General features: G+C 40.3%; 1 protein-coding gene across 1 annotated transcript in view; it reads right to left on the reverse strand.

Annotated features, from left to right (window-relative positions):
* Positions 1 to 7,913: 7,913 nt before the first annotated feature.
* Positions 7,914 to 23,325, reverse strand: part of LOC143933370 (uncharacterized) — a 39,528-nt gene continuing 24,116 nt past the window's right edge. Inside the window, exons 8-12 of the mRNA XM_077456237.1 lie at positions 21,438 to 21,534; positions 18,279 to 18,330; positions 14,005 to 14,090; positions 12,487 to 12,550; positions 7,914 to 8,130 (exon numbers count right to left, since the gene is read on the reverse strand). Of these exons, the coding sequence (XP_077312363.1) occupies positions 8,008 to 8,130; positions 12,487 to 12,550; positions 14,005 to 14,090; positions 18,279 to 18,330; positions 21,438 to 21,534 (422 nt within the window). The 3' untranslated portion in view covers positions 7,914 to 8,007. The remainder of the gene's footprint in view (positions 8,131 to 12,486; positions 12,551 to 14,004; positions 14,091 to 18,278; positions 18,331 to 21,437; positions 21,535 to 23,325) is intronic.

A 23,325-nucleotide genomic window follows, 5' to 3' on the forward strand; every position in this document is an offset into this window, starting at 1 on the left:
TCTGGTGCCGCGGGGCAGTGTAGCTCTCTCTCTGGTGGTGCTGGGCAGCGTTGCTCTCTCTCTGGCTTCTGCCCAGCACACTCCTCATTCTTTGTCCTGTAGCACTCTCTCCCTCAGCTTTTTTCCAGGCTAAGCTCTCTCAATCTCTCTCTTGATCGAGCTGTAGCCTACTCCCTGTGGAAAATGAGGCTGCCAATCTTTGGGACTACATGTCCCATGATGCTCTCCTCTCCTAGTCTCTTTTGATTGGCCCTCAGTTGTGGCCAATAGGGAAGTAACGGAGCGGGCATCAAGCTGGGCGGGGAACCTTTTGAGAGCCGTCGTCTCTTCTCCCAGACAGGAGAAAGGGGGGGAGGTGACCAGGGGAAACCTGATAGCCCGCAGCTTGCCTTTCTCCTGTCACAGCGCCGCCGAGTTCTCTGCTGAACTAAGCAGGGAAAAGAGCCCGCAGTCACACTACACTGATAGGGGGGCTTGACAGAACCTTGATGGTGTCACCCCAATAGTGATGGAACTGTGCTGAATTTAAGATCGGATCCCTGATTACAGGAGGGGGGCACTTGACCCCCCTTACCTGCGTACGCCCATGGGGATGCTATACCGTAAAGTCTTATCTATATGCCACATACGCCCTTTAACACTTACAAATGATATCCGCAGTGTAAGCCAAGTTCCCTCTTAGTTCTACATTATATTTTTTTTTTTTTCACTGAACTCATGCCAAACTCCCATTAAAGAAAACAATGCATTAAATATACCATTAAATGACTTCCTCTATTTCGGAAATCACTTCCAATGGGTTAGCGGCAGGGACAGGAATATTGTTATCATCATTCCTTGGGCTGGCATCTGTAAAGGAAATGGTGAAAGGACAAATGATTACGACATCTATACTATAGAGGCTGAAAGAAGACCTAGAGACACATCTTAAAGTAGATGTACCCACAGTCACTGAAACCTCATAGAAGCTTTAACAGGTTAACATAATGACCACTGGGCACTTAAACCCCCTTCCTAACCGAACCAATTTCCATCTTTTGGTGCTCTCACACTTTGAATGACAATTACCGAGTCATGCAACACTGTACCTATATGACATTTTTTTTTGTTCCCTGGGGAGAAGTCCATGGAATATTTAAAAAAAAAATTGGTGTGCCCCCCCCCCCATATCCATATCTTGTATGGATTTTGAGGGAAACCCCCACGCCAATTTTTTTTTTTTTAAAGAGCGTGGCCCCATCCCATTAATCCTTACCAGATGCTTATCTGAGCATGCAGCCTGGTTGGCTGAAGCAATGCACCTGACCGCAAGGCATTGCCCAATCAGGGCACAGTGGATAGCTAGTTGTTAAGGAGTCATCAACGGGTGAATGATCAGCGGGCTTCCCCATTGGCAGCTGAATGAAAAAACGTTGGCGGTGATACAAAAATGTGGAGAAAAATGGCAGGGAGTTCCCCCCTAATTCATACCAGGCCCTTCAGGTCTGGTATGGATTTAAATGGGAGCCCCATGCTAATATTAAAAAAAAAATGGTGTGGACCCCCCCCAAAAAAAATCCATACCTGGCATAGATTTTGAGGGAAACCCCCACGCCAAAATAAAAAAAAATAAAAAAAATGGTGTGGTCCCCTCCCCATAATCCATACTAGATGTTTATCCGAGCATGCAGCCTGATTGGCTGAAGCAATGCACCTGACCGCAAGGCTTTGTCCAATCAGGGCACAGTGGATAGCTAGTTGTTAAGGAAATCATCAACAGGTGAGTCATCACCTGTCAGCGGGCTTCCCCCGTTGAAAGCTGAATGAAAGAAAAAACATTGCCAGTGATACAAAAATGTGGAGAAAAACGGCTGGGAGGTCAACCCCCCAATTCATACCAGGCCCTTAAGGTCTGGCATAGATTTTAAGGGGAGCCCCATGGCAATATTAAAAAAAAAATTGGTGAACCAGCGCCCCACCCCTCCTTCTTGAACCATACCAGGCCCCATGCCCTCAACAAGGGAGGGGTGCTTTGGTGCATCCCCCTCTACCCCAAAGCACCTTCTCCCAATGTTGATGGGGACAAGGGCCTCTTCCCCACAACCCTGGGCGGTGGTTGTGGGGGTCTGCAGACCCCTACTCATTCACCAAAAAAAAGTGTCAAAAATGAATAAAAACACACAACTTTTGACAATTCCTTTTTTTTAAATACAAAACAATGTCCCCAATGTAGATTAATTGTCAATCACAATGCACACCACACTCCATAACCCCAAAAATGCAGGGGGAAATAGCCGCGAGGAAGGCTAACCGCCGACTGCTTGCTCAGATCATTGATGCAGCAGGGAGATGAGTCTATATATATTTTTTGTTTTTCAATTCTCGTACTTCTCCTTTAAATGAGCCAATGTATATGAATGGAAATCATTGTGGGGAAACCCACATAGATGTATACATGGCTGCCAATACCCTAAAGATGTACGCTTAGCTGCCAACATTGTGAAATCATTTCCGGGGGCAGGAAGAACAATGCTTTGTGGTTCCTAAACTCCTCATTAATCCATGTTTAATAAACTTAGTTGTGGTTTCATTATATCAAGATTTTAAATGCAGTACAAGCCCAGTAGCACAGTACATGGTACATAGTAGCATTGAATTACATGAGTAGGTTGAAAGGAAAAGAACAGTATACATTGAGATTGGCTTAAAAAAAAGATTCAAAGTAATATTGTAATTGAATATTATTAAAAATTACCTTTTATTTTCAATCTTCAGCTCTGTATTTTTCTTTAGAATAAAATATGGCAAGAGGTAGTGTACAGAACACTGTCCAGAAATGTAATTTCCTGCTTGTGTGATTGGCTCACTTATTTTCGCAGAAGTCGGCACTCGGATTGTGCAGTGATAAGTGACAAGTAATACAACTTTAAAATTTCCAGAGAGGGAGTTAGAAAATAGATGTAGCCAACGTCCACTTTTTTTTTTTTTTTTTTTTTTTATATTGTTTCATTTTGCATTCCCATGCTTTTATTGTATAAGTCACGCCAGATGACGTCCATTCAGACGAAACGCGTTGGATCGAGTGCTGCCATCACTACTGCGCCTTTTTATGTCCGTTAAGCCTTTGACTGCTTCTAAAAATGTGAGTGTTTCATTTTACCTTTCTTTCAATTAAAACATTCTCAAAACTATATCACACTATGTGGAACTTTGTTTCATTTCTTGGTTTCAACGTCTGGGTATGTGAATCTCCTCTGGCCGTTCCTCTCTCCATCTGAACCGTATTTGCCCGTTTATGAGAATATTCTGCTGACCAGTACCTGTTCAGATTCCCTATTGTGATCGTGGTTATCTGGATCGTTGAAGGTTCCATATCGCACATGGTGGCGGTCTCTTCACAAGATTTCCTTTTTTAACATTCCTTCTCAACTTGTCTCAATTGGTGTTATTTGTCCTAAAGATGTTTTAGAAATGCAGCCAGGCTCCAACCTTTCCAACCAGTATCCAGCTCCCTTTGGACTTTCCAAGGATATCCCGCAATTGGACCGAATTAGGTGTGCAAGAGATCAGTCTCCAAGCCCAGATCAACCAGCTGTGCGCCTCTCCTAATGCTCTCTCCAATATTCGGTATAGATAAGGGTTTCATGCTAAAAACGACATATGGGCTCCCATAGTGTAGTATTTAAATAAGGAAATGTTTTTATTCCAAAATTCCAAAATTCAATCCAATTCTTTTTTTATTCCAAAATTAAAACAGTAAAAAAAGAGAGACAAAAAAATAAAAGTAAAAAATAAAAACAAATGTTCCATACTATGAAAACTCCTCACAAAGTCCTACAACTACGGGAGAAATGAGAGCTTCAGACCCGTGTTATGTCTCACTTGCAGCGTGTGCTCCAGCTGCGTTCCACAGGCTCACTGACCTCTATCACACCCGGAAATGACGTCAGCGCGTTTCGTTTTCAAACGTCTTCTGAGGCTTTACTTATTTTACTTGATATTATAAGTCTAAACTTTTTTTTTTTTTCTTTTTTTTTACTGCTGGGGCATGGAAGGTTTTAGAAGGAATTACCAGCCTCTGGTCTCACTAACATTGAGAACTATTGATATAGACGTTTGTAGAAGCTATCTAGTGGCTGTCAGAACAAAAAGAGAAAAAATCACTATTACTGTCCATTGTCTGAAAGTTTCATGCTGAATACCCTGAGCATGTTCATTTTTACAGTGTTTAACCAAAAACTTAGAAATGTTAAGTTGAAAAAGTTCTTCCAACATAAAAATGCGCATACTTTTACATGTTGTTTTTTGTTTGTTTTCTGTTTGTTTTTTGATTGTCAGTATAAATTTTTTTTTTTTCTTCTTACATTTTGGTTCGGGGTTCCCCTTATTATTCATACAAGACCCAAAGAACCTGGTAATGGACTGGGGGGGCGACCTATGCTGTTTTTTTCAATGATTTTATCTATATTGCCAAGATCTGACAATTCATTAAAGTCACAAACAGTTTTACATGACATTTTTTTCTTTTTTCTTTTGGCGCAGGCTTCTCCTTAAAATTCCCTTCAGGTCTGGTTTGGATTCTGGGGGGGGGGGCACACCATTGTTTGTTTTTATTTTCCCCATAATATTCATACCAGACCCAAAGGGCCTGGTAATGGCCTGGAGGGAGGGGGGGTGGACACACGCCGTTTTTTCAAAGATTTTTATCTATATTGCTGGGATCTGGCAATACATTACATCCGTGAGCAGTTTTTAATTACATTTTTTCCTTTAGAAATGTAATTTTGCTGTGGTACTGTTATGAACAGGGAAAAGATATACTACTTTAAAGACAGACTAAGGACACCCTCAGGCACTATATTTAAAGGAGTATTTCATTTTTATTGTTTCACTTTAAGCATTAGTAAAATCACTGAAAAAACTGCAGTTTTTAAAACTTTTTTTTGCATTGATACATGTCCCCTGAGGCAGGACCCGGGTCCCCAAACACTTTTTATGGCAATAACATGTATATAAGCCTTTAAAATTAGCATTTTTGATTTTTCACGTTCGTGTCCCATAGACTTTTATGATGTTCACGTGTTCGCACAAATATTTTGCCTGTTCACATGTTCTGCTCCAAAACCAAACCAATGATGACTTAACAATTCTGGGGTATATGCAAGTCAGTTTTCACTTTTTTACCATATCACCCTGCATAGGTGAGAAGTATTTTATCCTGATACTTGTCATCCCTTTAAAGGGAACACAAACCAAAGGGGACACATACCCCCCATCAAGGACCCATCGGGTGTCGTGTACAATAAACACAGAAGTGAACAGCACAATCAATTTTTAAAAAAGTGCAGTCAACATCTTTTAATTCATAAAATATAAATTTGTTATATTACAGCTCAAGTTGAATACATAGCCCTTCATCAGGCCAACAAGTAGCATTCATAACAGTTACATAAATAGTTTCCCGAAATCAGATACTGGTTCAATTCAAAAACATTATCCTTTAGTAAAATACTGTAATAATTCTACAAAAGCAATATTCTTTACCTAACATAAGCATAATAAATAAACATTCTTATCATAGGAATGGAGAGTGCAGAAGGTATGTTTTTTTTTTTTTCAATCCTGATTTTTTTCAACTTTCACCTGTTCCTAATATATATATATATATATATATATATATATATATATATATATATAGTGGCACAGGGTGACCGAGAACCCCAGTTTGGCTTCAAGAATATATGAAGATAAAGTCCACTGTTCATCAGAGACCATTGCTAGATGGCTTGAGGTGGGGGTTGCTACTGTATGTGTTTGTTAGGTGTGGCTGTATCCCATTGTTCTATTGTGTCTGTCTGCCTTGGGAGCAACCTATTATGGGATGTATATGTATATGTGGCTTAGCTGTGAGAGGGGAGGGGGGAATTCCTCAAACAGCTCGTCTTGCTGATTGGACAGTCTACTGATGAGAGGTTTGAATAAACCTGTGTTTCAATAAACAGGTCGTGTTGAGCAGCCAAAATGACTACTAATATTTGTACTATTTGTAATATTTGTACTAATATTTGTACTTTTGTATTTTTACTAATTATTGGTTGTCAGCTGTTAGAATATCTGATATCTATATTCAGACTGGAGGAAGTGGTATATGACGAAAACACTCAAGCAGAGTATGGCTTTATAGCCATTCCACTGTGAAAATGAATGATGTAGAAAGGACAAAAGTTTCGCAAATTTGCAGAGTGTGTGGCTCCATATGAGTAGAGAAAACAGTTTTTTTTCTGTTTCCTAAAGGTTTCATAATTCTGGATCAGGGTCTGGTGGCCAAAGGCTTCACAAAGTCCTAGGTTGGGAGAGGACTTCAGTTGTGTGTCCAGGTCTTATTGGAGACCTGTAGGTCATGTTCCATTATAATCAAGGACCTGACCATAGTGCAGTGCTCCCGTTAGGAGACAGTGATGTTCTACTAAAGAGACACCACACCGAAGAACTGGGAGAGTCAAGATGGCTAAGAGACTGAGATGGTCTTGGAGACTTGGAGAGCCGAGACAACTAGGCTAGTTCAGGAAAATGTGGGAATCTACAGTTCCAGGACAACCCCTTTTTTCTGTGGCTGTGTTTGTCGTTTTTTATTTACCCACGAGATAGGTAAATATCTTCTTTGCAGGGGCGGACTGATCATTTGGCTACTCGGGCACTGCCAGAGGGCCCCGGGCCACTAGGGGGCCCCATCAGGCTTGCCAGCCTCAGTAAAACCAGGGACAGTATGTAAAAATCTGTGTTTTTTTTACATCTGTCTCTGAAATGTCCCTTACCGACATCCTTTTGGTCTAAAAATCCTGAGATTATAGCTGCCCCACCTCTCCAGTACCTTCTCAGCCAATAGAAACATGTCTGTGTATACTGTGTGTTACATGTATGTGTATACTGTGTGATTGTATACTGTGTGTGTATACTGTGTGGATCTGAGTTGAAGTCGTCCCAAGTTGCCTCAAGTCACGCAACATGATAAAATCAATGTAAGTGAATGAGAGCCGTCTTAATGCACACTACTGAAGTCGCTCCGACTTCAGAAAAGGTTTCTGTACTACTTCAATCCGACTTCTAGGCAACTTGTACCCATTGATTTCAATGGAAGTTGCCTCCAAGTCGGATCTCCTGTCTTCACTGAAGCAACTTTCTAGGAAGTAAAAATAGTTTTCTAGGCAAACCCCCTCCCTCCCACAGAGCTGATTATTACGTGATTGGCCGCTGGCAAAGTCCCCTGTCCTGGAGGCAACTTCAAGTTGCCTTGTAAGTTGCTCAAGTTGCGCTGTGATTCATACTCAAGTCGTGTCCAAGTTGCCTCCCAAAGTTGCGCTGGAATTCGTGTTGCCCCTGTGTGAATGGACTCCGAGAGAGCCCGGGGTATCAGGAGAACCCCTATCGAGAGGCCAGGGGTATAAGCCCATGTGCTGCAACGATGAGGCTGAGTGAGCCAGGAGAGCTGAATTACATGATCTGAGGGACCAGTGAAAAGAGCCGAGGCGCTGCTGAAGAGAGAGCCAGGTGGCCTAGTATTTTTGTTTTATCTGATCTTGCTGGTGAAAATCCTCTGTTTTTGTGGACTTTACGTTTGTTTGTTCAATAAAAGTGGGCTGACAAGCCTTAAAACCAAAGTTTAGACTGGTGTGGACTTTCTACAAATGCTTCTACCACTGAAAAGAATTCCCAATCCCAATACTCAGAACCCCCAAACATGATATAGATATATATATATATATATATAGATATATAGATATATATATATATATATATAACATAATAAATACATAACAAACATATACGAAAAACTATATTGAATTAATAATTCTTTAAAAAAAATAATTATATATATATATATATATATATATATATATATATATATATATATATATATATATATATACACTTGCATCTAATAGTAAACAGGGTATCTGAAATGTACATTCAATGGTTAGGTCTGTTACGTGTTCCCATCCAAATTATAATTATAATTTTTAATAGTCCCTAATGTTTTACAACTGCATATTCTGTTTCCAAAGTTGTCGTTGGTTGTTGCGGGCTTTCTCCTGGAGTTGGTAGTTCAAGTAAAGAGTATATAACACCATCGGAGTCTGCAGTCTGCCCTTCCTAAAATGAATATAACATCAACAATATAAAGAAATCATACAAGCACGTGTCTTACATTTTCTATAGGGAGATTGTTGCTTTACATGGAAGATACATTTTATAGGTGATATTGTTTATCTAAGGCAGCGTTCCTCAACTTTTTTTCAGTCAAGGCACCCTTCCAAAATATACACAATCTTGAGGCAACCCCTTTCTGTGAAAAGTAATCTAATCATTTTCATAATGCAGCAGCATCCACACACCTACTGCCGTGGCCAAAACTTTTGAGAATGACACAAATATAAATTTTCACAAAGTCTTCTGCTTTAGTGTTTATAGGTCTTTTTGTCAGATGTCACTATGGTATAGTAAAGTATAATTACAAGCAATTCCTAAGCGTCAATGGCTTGTATTGACAATTACATTAAGTTTATGCAAAGAAGCAATATTTGCACCAGGGACGTGCGGTGAAGTCAGTGGCTGGTGAGGCACTGGCTTTGTATCAGGGCCAGATACACACAGGTTACAACGTTAGAGTGAGAGCAATAATTCTAGCACTAGACCTCCTCTGTAACTCTAAACATGTAACCTGTAATAAACGTTAAAGCATCGCCTATGGAGATTAAGTACTGAAGTTTGGCGCCATTCCACGAGTGTGTGCAATTTTAAAGCATAATATGTTAGGTATCTATTTACTCTGCATAACATCATCTTTCACATTATAGAAAAAAAAATCAGGCTAACTTTAGTGGGTTTTTTTAGTTTTTTTTATATATTTCTGAAAGTTTTTTTTTCCAAAACAAAAAGTGTTTGAAAAATTGCTGTGCAAATACCGTGTAAAGTACAAAGTTACAATGACCACCATTTTATTCCCTAGGGTGTCTGCTAATATATATATATATACATATATATATATATATATATATATATATATATATATATATATATATATATAATAAATCTTTGCTGCCCTTCGTGACACCAGGCCATCTTCCAAAAGTCTTCTCCTCACTGTGCGTGCTGTCACCTGTCTGCTACCATTCCTGAGCAAGCTCTGCACTGGTGGTGCCCCGATCCCGCAGTTGAATCAACTATAGGAGACAGTCCTGGTGCTTGCTGGACTTTCTTGGGCGCCCTGAAGCCTTCTTTACAAATGCAATGTAAATGCTTTTTATGGGTTTAAGTTAATTTTTTTGGCAATGAGGGACTATGCAAATAATTGCAATTCATCTGATCACTCTTCATAATATTCTGGAGTATATGCAAATTGGCATAATGAAAACTGAGTTAGCAGACTTTGTGAACATTCATATTTGTGTCATTCTCAAAACTATTGGCCATAGCTGTAGGACACCCAACATTAGAGGTGATTCTTTTTTTTATATTGCAATGGAAATATACCACACTGCACACTGGTACTGACTAGTTTTCCAGTATTTTTCTTCTTCAGTTTCTCTCTCTTATTCATATAACATGACACAGTGCTGACGGAGATGGGCAAATAAGGATGCTGTGCACAAATGTAATAAAAAAAAAAAAAATATATATATATATAGCTCCCGTTTGTTACTTTGTTGGTTCTCCTCCCACAGTGGGTGCCAGCCCTTCCAGGAGCATGTCCAACTCCATAGAACAATCACAATTGGGCTTCCTCGTAGAGGCCTAAGACTAAGCCCAATCAAGGTGAAATGTGCCAGTAGGCTGTACCAAGATGCAGGCACTGTAGCTGAAGCCTCTGTTGGCTTACCATCACATGCTGGTAATCTATGTGGTGTGAGCCCCTTAATTTTGTTATTGTGATGGATGTTGTACAAGCACCCAACTGGCTCCTTATAATCCATACGATGTCATTGGTTACTAGGATGCCAGCAGCTGGCTCACTGGTACCCAAAGTTGTAATATGGCACAATAAAAAAAAAACTGTGGTTTTATGTAACAAAAATGGCAGGCTTAATCCATATACTTTTTTTTATGGTGTGTCAAAGGAGATTTAAAAAAATAAAAAATATATAGCAAGGCAGGTAAAATGATGTTAAGGCATATATGCAGCAGATAAAAGAGTAGTTTAAAATGTTATGATGATAATTTAAAGAAAACTAAAAGAATGAACAAATAAATACTAACATTGAACTAAAAAAGTACATAACACTATTACAAAAAAAAAAAGTAATATGAATAATAATAATAAAAAGCATTCACAGCCAGTGATATAAGGCATTCTTCAATGGTCTTAAAAAAATTCAGGACAACCATGGTTTAGCTGTTACTCCTCCCAGTGGCCAGACATGGAACACCAAATACCACCAAAAACCTAATTATTTACCAAAGCTGCATAGAAATCAATCAATAAATTCAAGATTAATCACTGCTTTAATAATAAAGCAGCTAACATAAATTGTATTGTGACAAAAAAAAGCCATAAAGGTTAAGTATATGCAGCGCTAGAAGCATCAAAATTATAAAATAAGAGTCCATAGTGTTAAAACAGAGTCTTTGTTCCGGGGAAATACTGGAACCACCAACGGTGCAGACAGAGATACAATATTAATTTTATCAATTACCATTGAGTGGGACTACAAGATCCAGCCTTCTATGATCCAATTGAAGTGGTTCTGTGGCGCTGTGGATATATCATGCTTGTTTGACCAACTGTAATTCAGTGGTCCATCTTCTTTGGTAAGAGGCCCGGTGTGTTGCTGTTCGGTGGAGGATAATCTCATGTTCACCTTATTGTATCTCTGTCTGCACCGTGGGTGGTTCCATTATTTCCCCTGAACAAAGAGTCTGTTTTAACACTATGGACTCTTATTTTATAATTTGATGCTTCTAGCGCTGCAGTTACTTAACCTTTATAGAAATAATTCAGCTTCTAACCTCAGCTTTTTCAATTAAAGGGGTTGTAAAGGTAAATGTTTTTTCACCTTAATGCATTCTATGCATTGAGGTGAAAAAACATCTGACAGTCCCGGCGGGACAGTCCCAGAGGGAGCTTGCATGAACGCAAGAAGCACCTGCAGGAGGAAGCCGAAACAGCCGCCGAGGGACCCCAGAAGAGCAGGTTCGGGGCCACTCTGTGCAAAACGAGCTGCACAGTGGAGGTAAGTATAACATGTTTGTTATTTATTTTATTTTTTTAATTCACTTTACAATCCATTTAAGCTTTGGCAATAAAACCTGGAACCATTTTTTGCACGCTCCAGTTTTAGTAAATAACCCCTATGTCCTTTAGGTGGCCCTGCACTGTAGTATAAAAACATACCCAAGAAAACCTACCAAATTATGGCATATTAATAAGATGAAAATCTAATAAATGTTATGCCGCGTACACACGGGTGGACTGTATGGCCTACTTAGTCCGCCGAAACACATTTCAGCGGACAGTCCGCTCGTGTGTGGGCTTCAGCGGACTTTTTCAGCGTGCAGTCCGGCGTACTAAGTATTTTGGATTTTTCGAAATACTGTCCGTCGTACTCGCATTTCGGCGGACAATCCGCCCATGTGTATGCCAGTCCGCCGTACTTTTGAAATGAGCGGACTTTTCCCGCCCGGAGAAAAGTCCGCTCATTTCGAGCGGGTATCCAGGTAGGCGGGGCCCGCGAAGGAGACGTCGCTGGCCCCGCCGCCTGGTATGGACTTAAAGGGGAACCCCAACGCCGAAAAAAATCAGCGTGGGGGTTCCCCCCAAGTCCACAACAGACCCTTGTCCGAGCACGCTACCCGGCCGGCCAGGAAAGTGGGGCGAGCGAGCGCCCCCCCCTCCTGAGCCGTACCAGGCCGCGTGCCCTCAACATGGGGGGGTGCCTTGGGGAAGGGGGGGCCGCGCGGCCCCCCCACCCCAAAGCACCTTGTCCCCATGTTGATGAGGACAAGGGCCTCTTCCCGACAACCCTGGCCGTTGGTTGTCGGGGTCTGCAGGCGGGGGGCTTATCGGAATCCGGGAGCCCCCTTTAATAAAGGGGCCCCCGGATACCGGCCCCCCACCCTATGTGAATGAGTATGGGGTACAATGTACCCCTACCCATTCACCTGTAAAATAAAAGTACAAAAAAAACCACAACACACAAGATAAAATACTTTATTGCACAGCTCCGAGGGTCTTCCGTCTTCGGGGGCGAGTCTGTTCATTTCAAAAGTAGGGCGGATAGTATGGCGGACTTAGTACGCCGTATTAGTCCGCTCAAAAAGTGGTGTGTGTGGTCAAGTCCGTTCATTCGAAAGTATGACGGACTGTCCGTCGGATTTTATGACGGACTAAGTAGGCCATACAGTCCGCCCGTGTGTACGCGGTTTTACTGATAATTATAATTAAAATAATAATAATAATGTGAATTCTTTGCATTTGAGAGTCTTGGAAAGAAAGTTATGATGATAACCTACTTTTGTGTTTTTGATAATGTTGCTTTGTTCTGAATCAGCATTACTGTATATATGAGAAGAATCCCTGTAATATAAAAACAAGAAAGATGTTCACTATACAAGATAATACAAGTTCTAGGTGCACTATTAACGTTGTTGTAAACCTCAGACATGAAATATGAACAAAGCATATCCCTCTATAGTGTGTACTTGTCTCTATTAAGAGCACTATGTGACATTTCTGTCTGCTGTCTCCTTCCTCTGCTTTTAGCATGAGTCACTTCTGACACGTTTTCCTGACACCAAGAGAAAAATGGTGACAGAGGAGGGAGCTTGAGCTGATTGACAGCCTCAGCTCTGTTCCTGTGTGTTGTGTGCAGGGGGTGTGTCTCTTCCCTCCAATCAGTTATCATAGCTCTCCTCACTAAGCTCTGCAGAGTGTAATTTCAGCTCTCAGTCCCCCTTTGTCTGAACGCTCAGACAAGATTTATGATATCAGCACTTTGAACGGAGGTAGACAAGAGAGGAATGCAAATAAACAGGTACAACTTGTGACGGTAGTCACTGTTGGGCGCAGGGTGACCAAGAAAAGAATGAACCCTGAGAATATGATTGGATTACTTCAAATGGGGCAGTAATATTCATTAACAATATCTCTCAAGAATATATGTAAAGACTATTCTTGGGTTGTTTAAATCTGAACTCAACATTTAAGTTGAGAGAGCTGATCACATTGGCCTCTAGAACTGGGTAGGAGCCGGACCGTCTACTCCTACTATAGTTTGTTGCCTACTAGGCTGAGGAGGGGAGGAGATCGCTGTTTGTATTGTTAATTGTAATTAGCTCCTGCTATTGTGTGAAGGTGTCCTGTGTTATACTATGATAATATTGGTTGTGCCTTCTGAGCTAAAAGACGGCAAGCCTGTCCTAAAGGTCATGTCTCTGAGTCACCTAGTTTGGGTAAATGATTTCGTAAATTAGCTCATGTTAATTAGTTTTCTGGTTACAGGTGTATTATTAAGAGTAATATGAGCAGGAGGTAGGAACCTCCTCTTTAAATGTATATAAAGACTTGTAATTTTGGTTCTAATAAAGAGTCTGATTCATGTTTGACCCTCCGTACAGAGCCTCATCTCGTACTTGGGGGGGAAAGAATTATTCGTATGGGTTTCTTGTTCGGCTGATTGGAGTGTTCGGTAGCCTTTGTGTTCGGAAATGGAATGTCCTAAATGGCTTCAACCCCTTTCATACTTGGGGTGTCGTTACACAACTTATGTAGGAGGATTTGTTTCATCTCTGTTTATCACCTGAGGCCAGTCACTTCACTGGGTATATTTGAGGGGTTACAACCACTTTAAGCCCAACACAGACGTAAAATATGTTATACCCAAATCTAGACATGAACCTTAGATGGGGTAATTTTTCTTTTGTATGGGCTACTGAAGAGTCAGTTCAGCCTACCTGAAAACAATACCCTCTAAAGATCACTATTAACTTTTAATTTGCATTAATATAGTAATTATAATTAGTGGAACTCACTGTAATTCTGAAGAACTTTCTCTGCGTATAGCCCTCTGTTGCTGATCAACATTTCCATACAGATGATCATCCATTGGTATCGCCTCCTAAACCAATTATTATGCAACAACACAATGGCTTTAATAAATACTACAATATACACTTCGCCCAAAAAAAAGAAAAAAACACACACACATATATACACTGTATTACATCCGCATGAACGTTAATGGCATTCCAGTCTTAGCCCTTGTACACACGATCGGAGATTCAGAGGAAATGTGACCGATCGTAGTGTTTTGTCGGATATTCCGACTGTGTGTGGTCTGCATCGGACTGTTTCCATCGGAATATCCGTCGGACTAAATTTTCCAACTTGCCGGAAATATTTTCCGACAAAATGCTCCGATCAGACATACTCCGATCATGTGTAGAGAATTCCGATCGGACAAAGTGCCACGCATGCTCAGATCAAATTCCTACATCAAAGCTATTGGCTACTAGCCTGAACGTAGTCCCGTCGTAATGAAATAACGTCATCACGTTCTGAACGATCGGATTTTCTGACAACTTCGTTCGACTGTTTGTATACAACAGTTTCGGAAAAAAATCCGACGGATTTGGTTGTCGGAATCTCCGATCGTGTGTACAAGGGCTTAGTCAATATTGAGTTGGCCCACCCTTTGCAGCTATAACAGCTTCAATTCTTCTGGGAAGGCCGTCCAAAAGGTTTAGGAGTGTGTCTAAGGGAATGTTTGATCATTCTTCCAGAAGTGCATTTGTGAGGTAAGGCACTGATGTTGGATGAGAAGGCCTGACTCGCAGTCTCTGCGCAAATCCATCCCAAAGGTGTTCTATCGGGTTGAGGTCAGGACTCTTTGCAGATCAGTCAAGTTCCTCCAACCCAAACTCGTTCATCCATGTCTTTATGGACCTTGCTTTGTGCACTGGTGGGCAGTCATGTTGGAACAGGAAGGGGCCATCCCCAAACTGTTCCCACAAAGTTGGAAGCATGAAAATGTCCAAAATGTCTTGGTATGTTGATGCCTTAAGAGTTTCCTTCACTAGAACTAAGGGACCAAGCCCAACCCCTGAAAAACAACCCCACACCATAATCCCCCTCCACCAAATGATTTGGACCAGTACACAAAGCAAGGTCCATAAAGACATGAATGAGCGAGTTTGGGCTGGAGGAACCTGACTGGCCTGCACAGATTCCTGACCTCAACCCTGTAGAACACTTTTGGGATGAATTAGAGTAGAGACTCTGGGGCAGGCCTTCTTGTCCAACATCAGTGCCTAACCTCACAAATGCGCTTCTGGAAGAATGGTCAAACATTCCCATAGACACACTCCTAAACCTTGTGGAAAACCTTCCCAGAAGAGTTGAGGCTGTTATAGCTGCAAAGGGTGGGCCAACTCAACTTTGAACCTTATGGACTAAGATTGGAATGCCATTAAAGTTCGTGTATGTGTAATGGCAGGTGTCCCAATACTTTTGACAATATAGTATATACCGTATATATATATATATATATATATATATATATATATATACACACACATATATATATATATATATATATATATATATATATATATATATATATATATATATATATATATATATATATATATATATACACATATATATATATATATACATACATACATACACATGATATATAAATATGCTATATATATATACAGTATATATATATATATATATATATATATATATATATATATATATATATAGCTACAGTATATATATATATATATATACTGTAGCTATATACATACACATGATATATAAATATGCTATATATATATATATATATATATATATATATATATATATATATTTAACCTCCTCGCGCCCGCCCTATGGCCGAATGACGGCCGTAGAGCAGGCGCATCGCGGAAGTTCTGTGTTCGCCGTGTCCCCCGGGGACAGGCAAACACAGATCGCTGTAAACGGCCAATCACAGCGGCCGTTTACAGCGTGATCGGCGTGTCCAATGGGAGATGATCTCATATGTTTACATATGAGATCATCTCTCAGCGCCGCTCTCCTTCCTCGCACAGACAGTGCGAGAGGGGAGAGATGAACGGCTGCAGCGGCAGCCGTTCTGCCTGTGAGAGAAAAAAAAGTTAAAAAATTAAATAAAGTGCCAGCCTCCCCTAGCAGTGCCATCCTCCCCCAGCAGTGCCATCCACCCCCAGCAGTGCCATCCGCCCCAGTGCCATCCGCCCCAGTGCCATCTGCCCCAGTGCCATCTGCCCCAGTGCCATCTGCCCCAGTGCCATCCACCCCAGTGCCATCCACCCCAGTGCTACCTGCCCCCAGTGCCATCCACCCCAGTGCTACCTGCCCCCAGTGCCATCCACCCCAGTGCTACCTGCCCCCAGTGCCATCCACCCCAGTGCTACCTGCCCCCAGTGCCATCCACCCCAGTGCTACCTGCCCCCAGTGCTACCTGCCCCCAGTGCCACCTGCCCCCAGTGCCACCTGCCCCCAGTGCCACGTGTCGTCAGTGCCACGTGTCGTCAGTGCCACATAGTGCCATCTGTCATCAGTGCCATGTATCAGTGCCATTTGTCATCAGTGCCACCTGTCAGTGTCACGTGCCATCTGTTGTCAGTGTCACGTGTCATCAATGCCACTTATCAGTGCCATCTGTCATGAGTGTCACGCGTCATCGGTGCCATGTATTAGTGCCATCTGTCATCGGTGGCACATATTAGTGCCACGTATTAGTGCCATCTGTCATCAGTGCCACGTTTCAGTGCCACGTGTCTTCAGTGCCACGTATTAGTGCCACGTGTCATCAGTGCCACGTATAAGTGCCACGCGTCATCAGTGCCACATATTAGTGCCATCTGTCATCAGTGCCACATATTAGTGCCATCTGTCATCAGTGCCACCTGTCATCAGTGCCACGTATAAGTGTCATCATTGCCACGTATCAGTGCCATCTGTCATCAGTGTCACGTGTCATTGTCCTGGTGCTTCAAAAGTGTAATAAATAGTCAACAAGTTAGATGTGTAATTTATGTTCCTAGAACACATGATGGCGCTACCTGCATGTTGGGCCTCTCTATGTGGCCAGGCTGTGAAAAAGTCACACACATGTGGTATTGTAATACTCAGGAGGAGTAGCAGAATTTTTTGGGGGGTATCATTTGTGGTATACACATGCCACGTGAGAGAAATAACCTATTACAATGACAATTTTGTGGAGAAAAAAAAAAATAATGAAAAATCTTAATTTTGCAAAGAATTGTGGGAAAAAAATGACAACATCAAAAAGCTCACCATGCCTCTTACTAAATACCTTGGAATGTCTACTTTCCAAAAAGGGGTCATTTGGGGGGTATTTGTACTTTTCTGACTTGTTCGGGTCACAAGAAGCGAGATCGGCCACCAGTACATCAGATGTGATCAATTTTGTGCGATTCGCACCACAGCTTGTAGACGCTCTAACTTTCACAAAGACCAAATAATATCCACTAATTTGGGTTATTTTTACCAAAGACATGTAGCAGTATAAATTGTGACCAAAATTTATGAAGAAAAATTAATAATTTGCATAATTTTGTCACAGAAACAAAGAAATATGCGTTTTTTTTCAAAATTTTCTGTCTTTTTTCATTTATAGCGCAAAAAATAAAAACCCCAGAGGTGATCAAATACCACCAAAAGAAAGCTCTATTTGTGGGAAAAAAAGGACAAAAAATTCATTTGGGTACAGTGTTGCATGACTGAGTAATTGTCATTCAAATTGTGAGAGCACCGAAAGCTGAAAATTGGTCTGGGCAGAATGGTGTTTAAGTGCCCAGTAAGCAAGTGGTTAAACATATAAAACATAAACATATATTTAAACATATAAAAGTAAAACACTTCAATAAAATACACCGAAGAATTTATAGTTTCTCTGAATTAAATACAAGAGTAAATAATAAACAGAAGTCAATTCTGACATATTTATATAAGGAATATCTTCTAACACCAAAAATATTCAAAAAATATTCTAAGGGATTTTCAAAGGTGCCACTGACAACTGACAGCAATAAAGAGTATTTTTAAAATGTTCTCAACTATTCATAGAAATTGTATTAAAATAGAAATCACACTCTTTAAATTGATCAGGTTTTGTCTGTTATTTGGTTTTGTAGGCAATCTACGTTCTGTCTCCTATACAAAAAAAATAAAAAACACTACACCCAACTAAGAATTGTTAATATAATATAATTATACATTTAAAAATGTTTAAATGACAATCAAACAATACCTGCTGAGTCTTCTCCTCATTCTTCACTTTTAAAACAGAAGTCTTTCTTTTTCTTTAAAAATAAATGAACAAAATATTTTGAGTTTGTATAGTTCAGCAAAAAATTTTATTTTAAAAAATTTCTAAATGCTTTTTTCAAAAATGTAGCTTTTTTTTAACAAATAAAAATTATTTAAAGTGCTCTTGCGCACATCACAGGCGAGTGATGGTAGCTACAGCTCAAAGCTCACTCACAGCACCATCTGTTGGTGAAGTTTTGTGTTGCAGTGAACCAAAAGAAAACCAAGAAGATTGATGGGTAACCATGGGCACTACAACACAATATCAAGATCATAAAGTGTATTAACAATGGGACTTCTATCTGTCAGATATATATCACACATTCATATTTTCATTAAAAAAAAAAAAAACTTTTATTAATACATTGGCAAAAATATCCACATAGGATCGTAATATGTTTTGTTGAAAACAGCAGAAAAAAAAAAAAAAAAAAAAAAAGGGACAAGCAATTAACACGGATAGTGTGTCTTCTGATACATAGTGTTACAGTGCATTTTGGATTTGCACAACTTTTGCCAATATTTGCCCATTTTTAGGCCAGTATTTTATTTTCACTTTATTTCTCACAGGGGGTTTTTCTCAAGATGTGACGGTTTTTAAAACAAGATTCAGGTGCAGTTGCTCCAGAGCTTAGTAAATGGGAGTAAAGCTTCACTTTGCAAAGAGTACCCAATCACGTGCGAGGGAAATAAAAAGAAATGCATTTATGCTTGCACATGATTGGGTGATGGAAGTCAGCAGAGCTTCTACTGATTTACTAAGTTCTAGAGCAACTGCACTTCGAAAAGTGCTCAGTCTATTTGCCTTTAGTAAAGCAACCCCTTAATATCACCTTGCCCCGCTTTGTAAGGAGGTATGACTTTATATATACTCAAATGGGATGATGCTCAATTGATTGATCTTAGGAAAAAAGGAAACCCCCCCTTGCTTGGGACTTTAAAGGCAACAACACCACAAGTACAGAGTAAAAAGTATTTATTATCACACATAAAATCATGTAATGATCAGTTTTTGTGTGATCAAATTTTATGTGTAATAATAAATACTTTTTACTTTATACTTGCGGTGTTGTTGCCTTTAAAATCCCAAGCAAGGGGGGTTTACTTTGTTCCTATATACAGTGCCTTGCAAAAGTATTCACCTCCCTTGGCTTTTTACCTATTTTGTTACATTACAGCCTTTAGTTCAATGTTTTTTATCTGAATTATATGTGATGGATCAGAACACAATAGTCTAAGTTGGTGAAGTAAAATGATAAAAATATATACATAGAACATTTTTTCATAAATAAAAAACTGATAATTGTCATGTGCGTATGTATTCACCCCCCTTTGTTATGAAGTCCATAAAAAGCTCTGGTGCCACCAATTACCTTCAGAAGTCATCTAATTAGTAAAATGATGTCCCCCCTGTGTGCAATATAAGTGTCACATGATCTGTCATTACATATATACACCTTTTTGAAAGGCCCCAGAGGCGGCAACACCTAAGAAAGAGGCACCACTAACCAAACACTGCCATGAAGACCAAGGAACTCTTCAAACAAGGGACAATGTTGTTGAGAAGTACAAGTCAGGGTTAGGTTATAAAAAAATATACAAATCTTTGATGATCCCTAGGAGCACCATCAAATCTATCATAACCAAATGGAAAGAACATGGCACAACAGCAAACCTGCCAAGAGACGGCCACACACAGAAACTCACAGACTGGGCAAGGAGGGCATTAATCAGAGAGGAGCACAGAGACCTAAGGTAACCCTGGAGGAGCTGCAGAGTTCCACAGCAGAGACTGGAGTATCTGTACATAGGAGGACAATAAGCCGTTACGTCAATAGAGTTGGGCTTTATGGCAGAGTGGCCAGAAGAAAGTCATTACTTTCAGCAAAAAAACAAAATGGCACGTTTTGAGTTTGTGAAAAGGCACGTGGGAGACTCCCAAAATGTATGGAGGAAGGTGCTCTGGTCTGATGAGACTAAAATTGAACTTTTTGGCCATCAAAGAAAACGCTATGTCTGGAGCAAACCCAACACATCACATCACCCAAAGAACACCATCCCCACTGTGAAACATGGTGGTGGCAGCATCATGCTGTGGGGATGTTTTTCAGCAGTCAGGACTGGGAAACTGGTCAGAGTTGCGGGAAATATTGATGGTGCTAAATATATGGATATTCTTGAGAAAAAACATGTACCACTCTGTGTGTGATTTGAGGCTAGGACGGAGGTTCACCTTCCAGCAGGACAATGACCCCAAACACACGGCTAAAGCAACACTTGAGTGGTTTAAGGGGAAACATGTAAATGTGTTGGAATGGCCTAGTCAAAGCCCAGACCTCAATCCAATAGAAAATCTGTGGTCAGACTTAAAGATTGCTGTTTACAAGTGCAAACCATCCAACTTGAAGGAGCCTGAGCAGTTTTGCAAGCAGGAATGGGCAGTGGTGAGATGTGGCAAGACTGTACAGTATAGACTTATCCAGAGACTTGGAGCTGTGATAGCCACAAAAGGTGGCTCTACAAAGCATTGACTTTAGTGGGGTGAGAAGTTATGCACATTGACTTTTTCTGTTATTTTGTCCTATTTGTTATTTGCTTCACAATAAAAAATAAAAATAAAAACATCTTCAAAGTTGTGGGCATGTTCTGTAAATTAAATTATGCAAATCCTCAAACAATCCATGCTAATTCCAGGTTGTGAGCCAACAAAACACGAAAAATGCCAAGGGGGGGGGTGAATACTTTTGCAAGGCACAGTATCAGGGATGTGACAACAACACACCAATCTCTGACATGGTGAAAACTTATCTATAGTTGATTGATCTTTGTCATTTCCCAGTTAAAATCCATATACTAGTAATGTATTGTTGTTAAGCAAGTAAACCTTGTGAAACCATAAAGATACAATACAAAACAATCATTTTTATTTAAAAAGAAACTGAAAAAAATATTTGTCTGACATCATCTTCTTCAATGGGAAAAATGCTTTACTGAACTAGTCACCCTATTTATCTCTTAGTAAATGTAATTACATTTTACATTTGCACATTATATATTATTATAGTATATTATTATCTTCTATGTTTCAGTCATTACATACCTCCTACATATGCAGAAAAGGACAATCAATACAATTATAAACACAAGCCCCACTCCAGTTCCGATCCCGGCATACAGGATTCTTCTTTCATATCCCGCTGTGATTTAAAAACACATTTTATGTAAGTATTGCCAATGTAAATTAAAAGTGTTACTAAACCCAGGAGCTTGCAGTCATTATATCTGGTCTCCCACAGTGCACAGGACATAGAAAGGCAATTATTTTAGTAAATATATACTGATAAATTCCCTTTTTCATCAGCAGTATATATCAAGTCTTGTGACTTCTATCAGTGTCTGTTTAAAGCTTGTAGGAGGATTTTTTCATTCTTCCATAATTGTCCTATGAGGATGCAGGACCCCTGACTCTCTGTCTGGACAGTGCTGATTGGCCCTGTGCATTGCCCTGTGCAATGCATTCTCCCAAGAAAGAAAAACCCCAAAAACTCTCTAGCAATACACACCAAACTGAGCATGTACTATCCAGAGATGGTTTGGAGATTCTGGAAGAATGGGAGGACCAGAGAAGACATGATCAAACAGCCTTTTTACACACTAGGAGGGAATATTGAATGAATGAATGAATGAAATACTTGTATAGCGCACAATGCGAACTGAATCGCCTCTAGGCATCAATCAATATTGGCATCAATGGACACAGAACAGAAATGTGAATTCTTCAGAAAGACTGTATGCAAACTAACTGCAAAGTATATTCCCATGGGCAATAAGTTTAAAAGGCTAGCCTAGCCTCCTTTCCCTGTGGAAGCCTAATATGGAGAAACGCAGCGTCGGGTGGAGCTAGCAGAGTGGGCGCTCTCACACATTACGCCCCAGTCAGCTGGCGTGAGCCGCGGCTGTGTTCTTTCGTTGCTGTTTTTGAAAGTGGTTGCTGTTTCATGTTTTAAAGTTTTAAAAGTTCTGTGGTGCAGTGCTGTGCTGTGGTTTTGAATAAACGAACTTGGATTTTAAACATATTACGCTATGAAGCCCTCTATTTTCCTCCCATAATGTTCCTATTGAGACTGCCCTACCCATAAAACGTGGGTCCTACGGAGTGCACCGGAGGCCGGTCCTATTAGCGGAGGAGTGGATCCAGTTGGATGTCCTTGGCGTGTGAGCCTGAGTGATCTCTCCTGCTCTGTGCCTATCAGATCTCCGTAATAGAGATCTGACTTTTCTGGTAAGCGGCCATCTGGCTTTTTATTATCCTTTGGCTGTTACATGAGGAGTGTTAGGCCCCTTTCACACGGACGGCTGTTCTGCCGCAGTTTAGCATGTTTATTTTTTTCTGTGAAATTCAAGACTCCAGGCAGAGTGATCAGCTGCATTTGTATAGTGCAATCACCTGCGTTTATGTGCGTTTCTGTGCAGTTGCGTTCAGCTGCAGTTATCTAATATAGTCGTTCCCATAGCAACCCTTTTTTTTATTTATTTTTTTGGTCCCTTGTATCCCTTCTCACGCTGCTATCCACAGTTGACACAAAAGACTGCGATTACCTGCGGTTATGTGCATATAGCTGCGCTACATCGCACCTGGACGCATTCAATTCTATTTTTTCTATTCGCACCGAACCGCATGTAACGAAATCATAGCTAAACGCTGTGTGTGAATGGGGCCATAGGAAAGCATTGTGTGCTTTTAGCTGCGGTAGAAAACTAGAAAATCCGCAGCTAAAAGCACCATTATATCCATCCGTGTGAAAGGGGCCTTACTGTGAAGAAATCATCCTATTTGGGAATCTCTATTTATAGAATAGTAGAACAGTTTGTGTTTTAATTATAACAGTTCATGTATGCTGATCTATTTTTGTATCATTTTTGTTTCTTTTTTTTTTTACCTAAACTCTTGCTCACAATCAGTTACCGTATTTATCGGCATGTAACAC

Source organism: Lithobates pipiens, unplaced genomic scaffold, assembly GCF_037356315.1.
Source record: "Lithobates pipiens isolate NorthernLeopardFrog02 unplaced genomic scaffold, aLitPip1_a1.2 Scaffold_27, whole genome shotgun sequence".
Classification (NCBI taxonomy): Eukaryota; Metazoa; Chordata; class Amphibia; order Anura; family Ranidae; genus Lithobates; species Lithobates pipiens.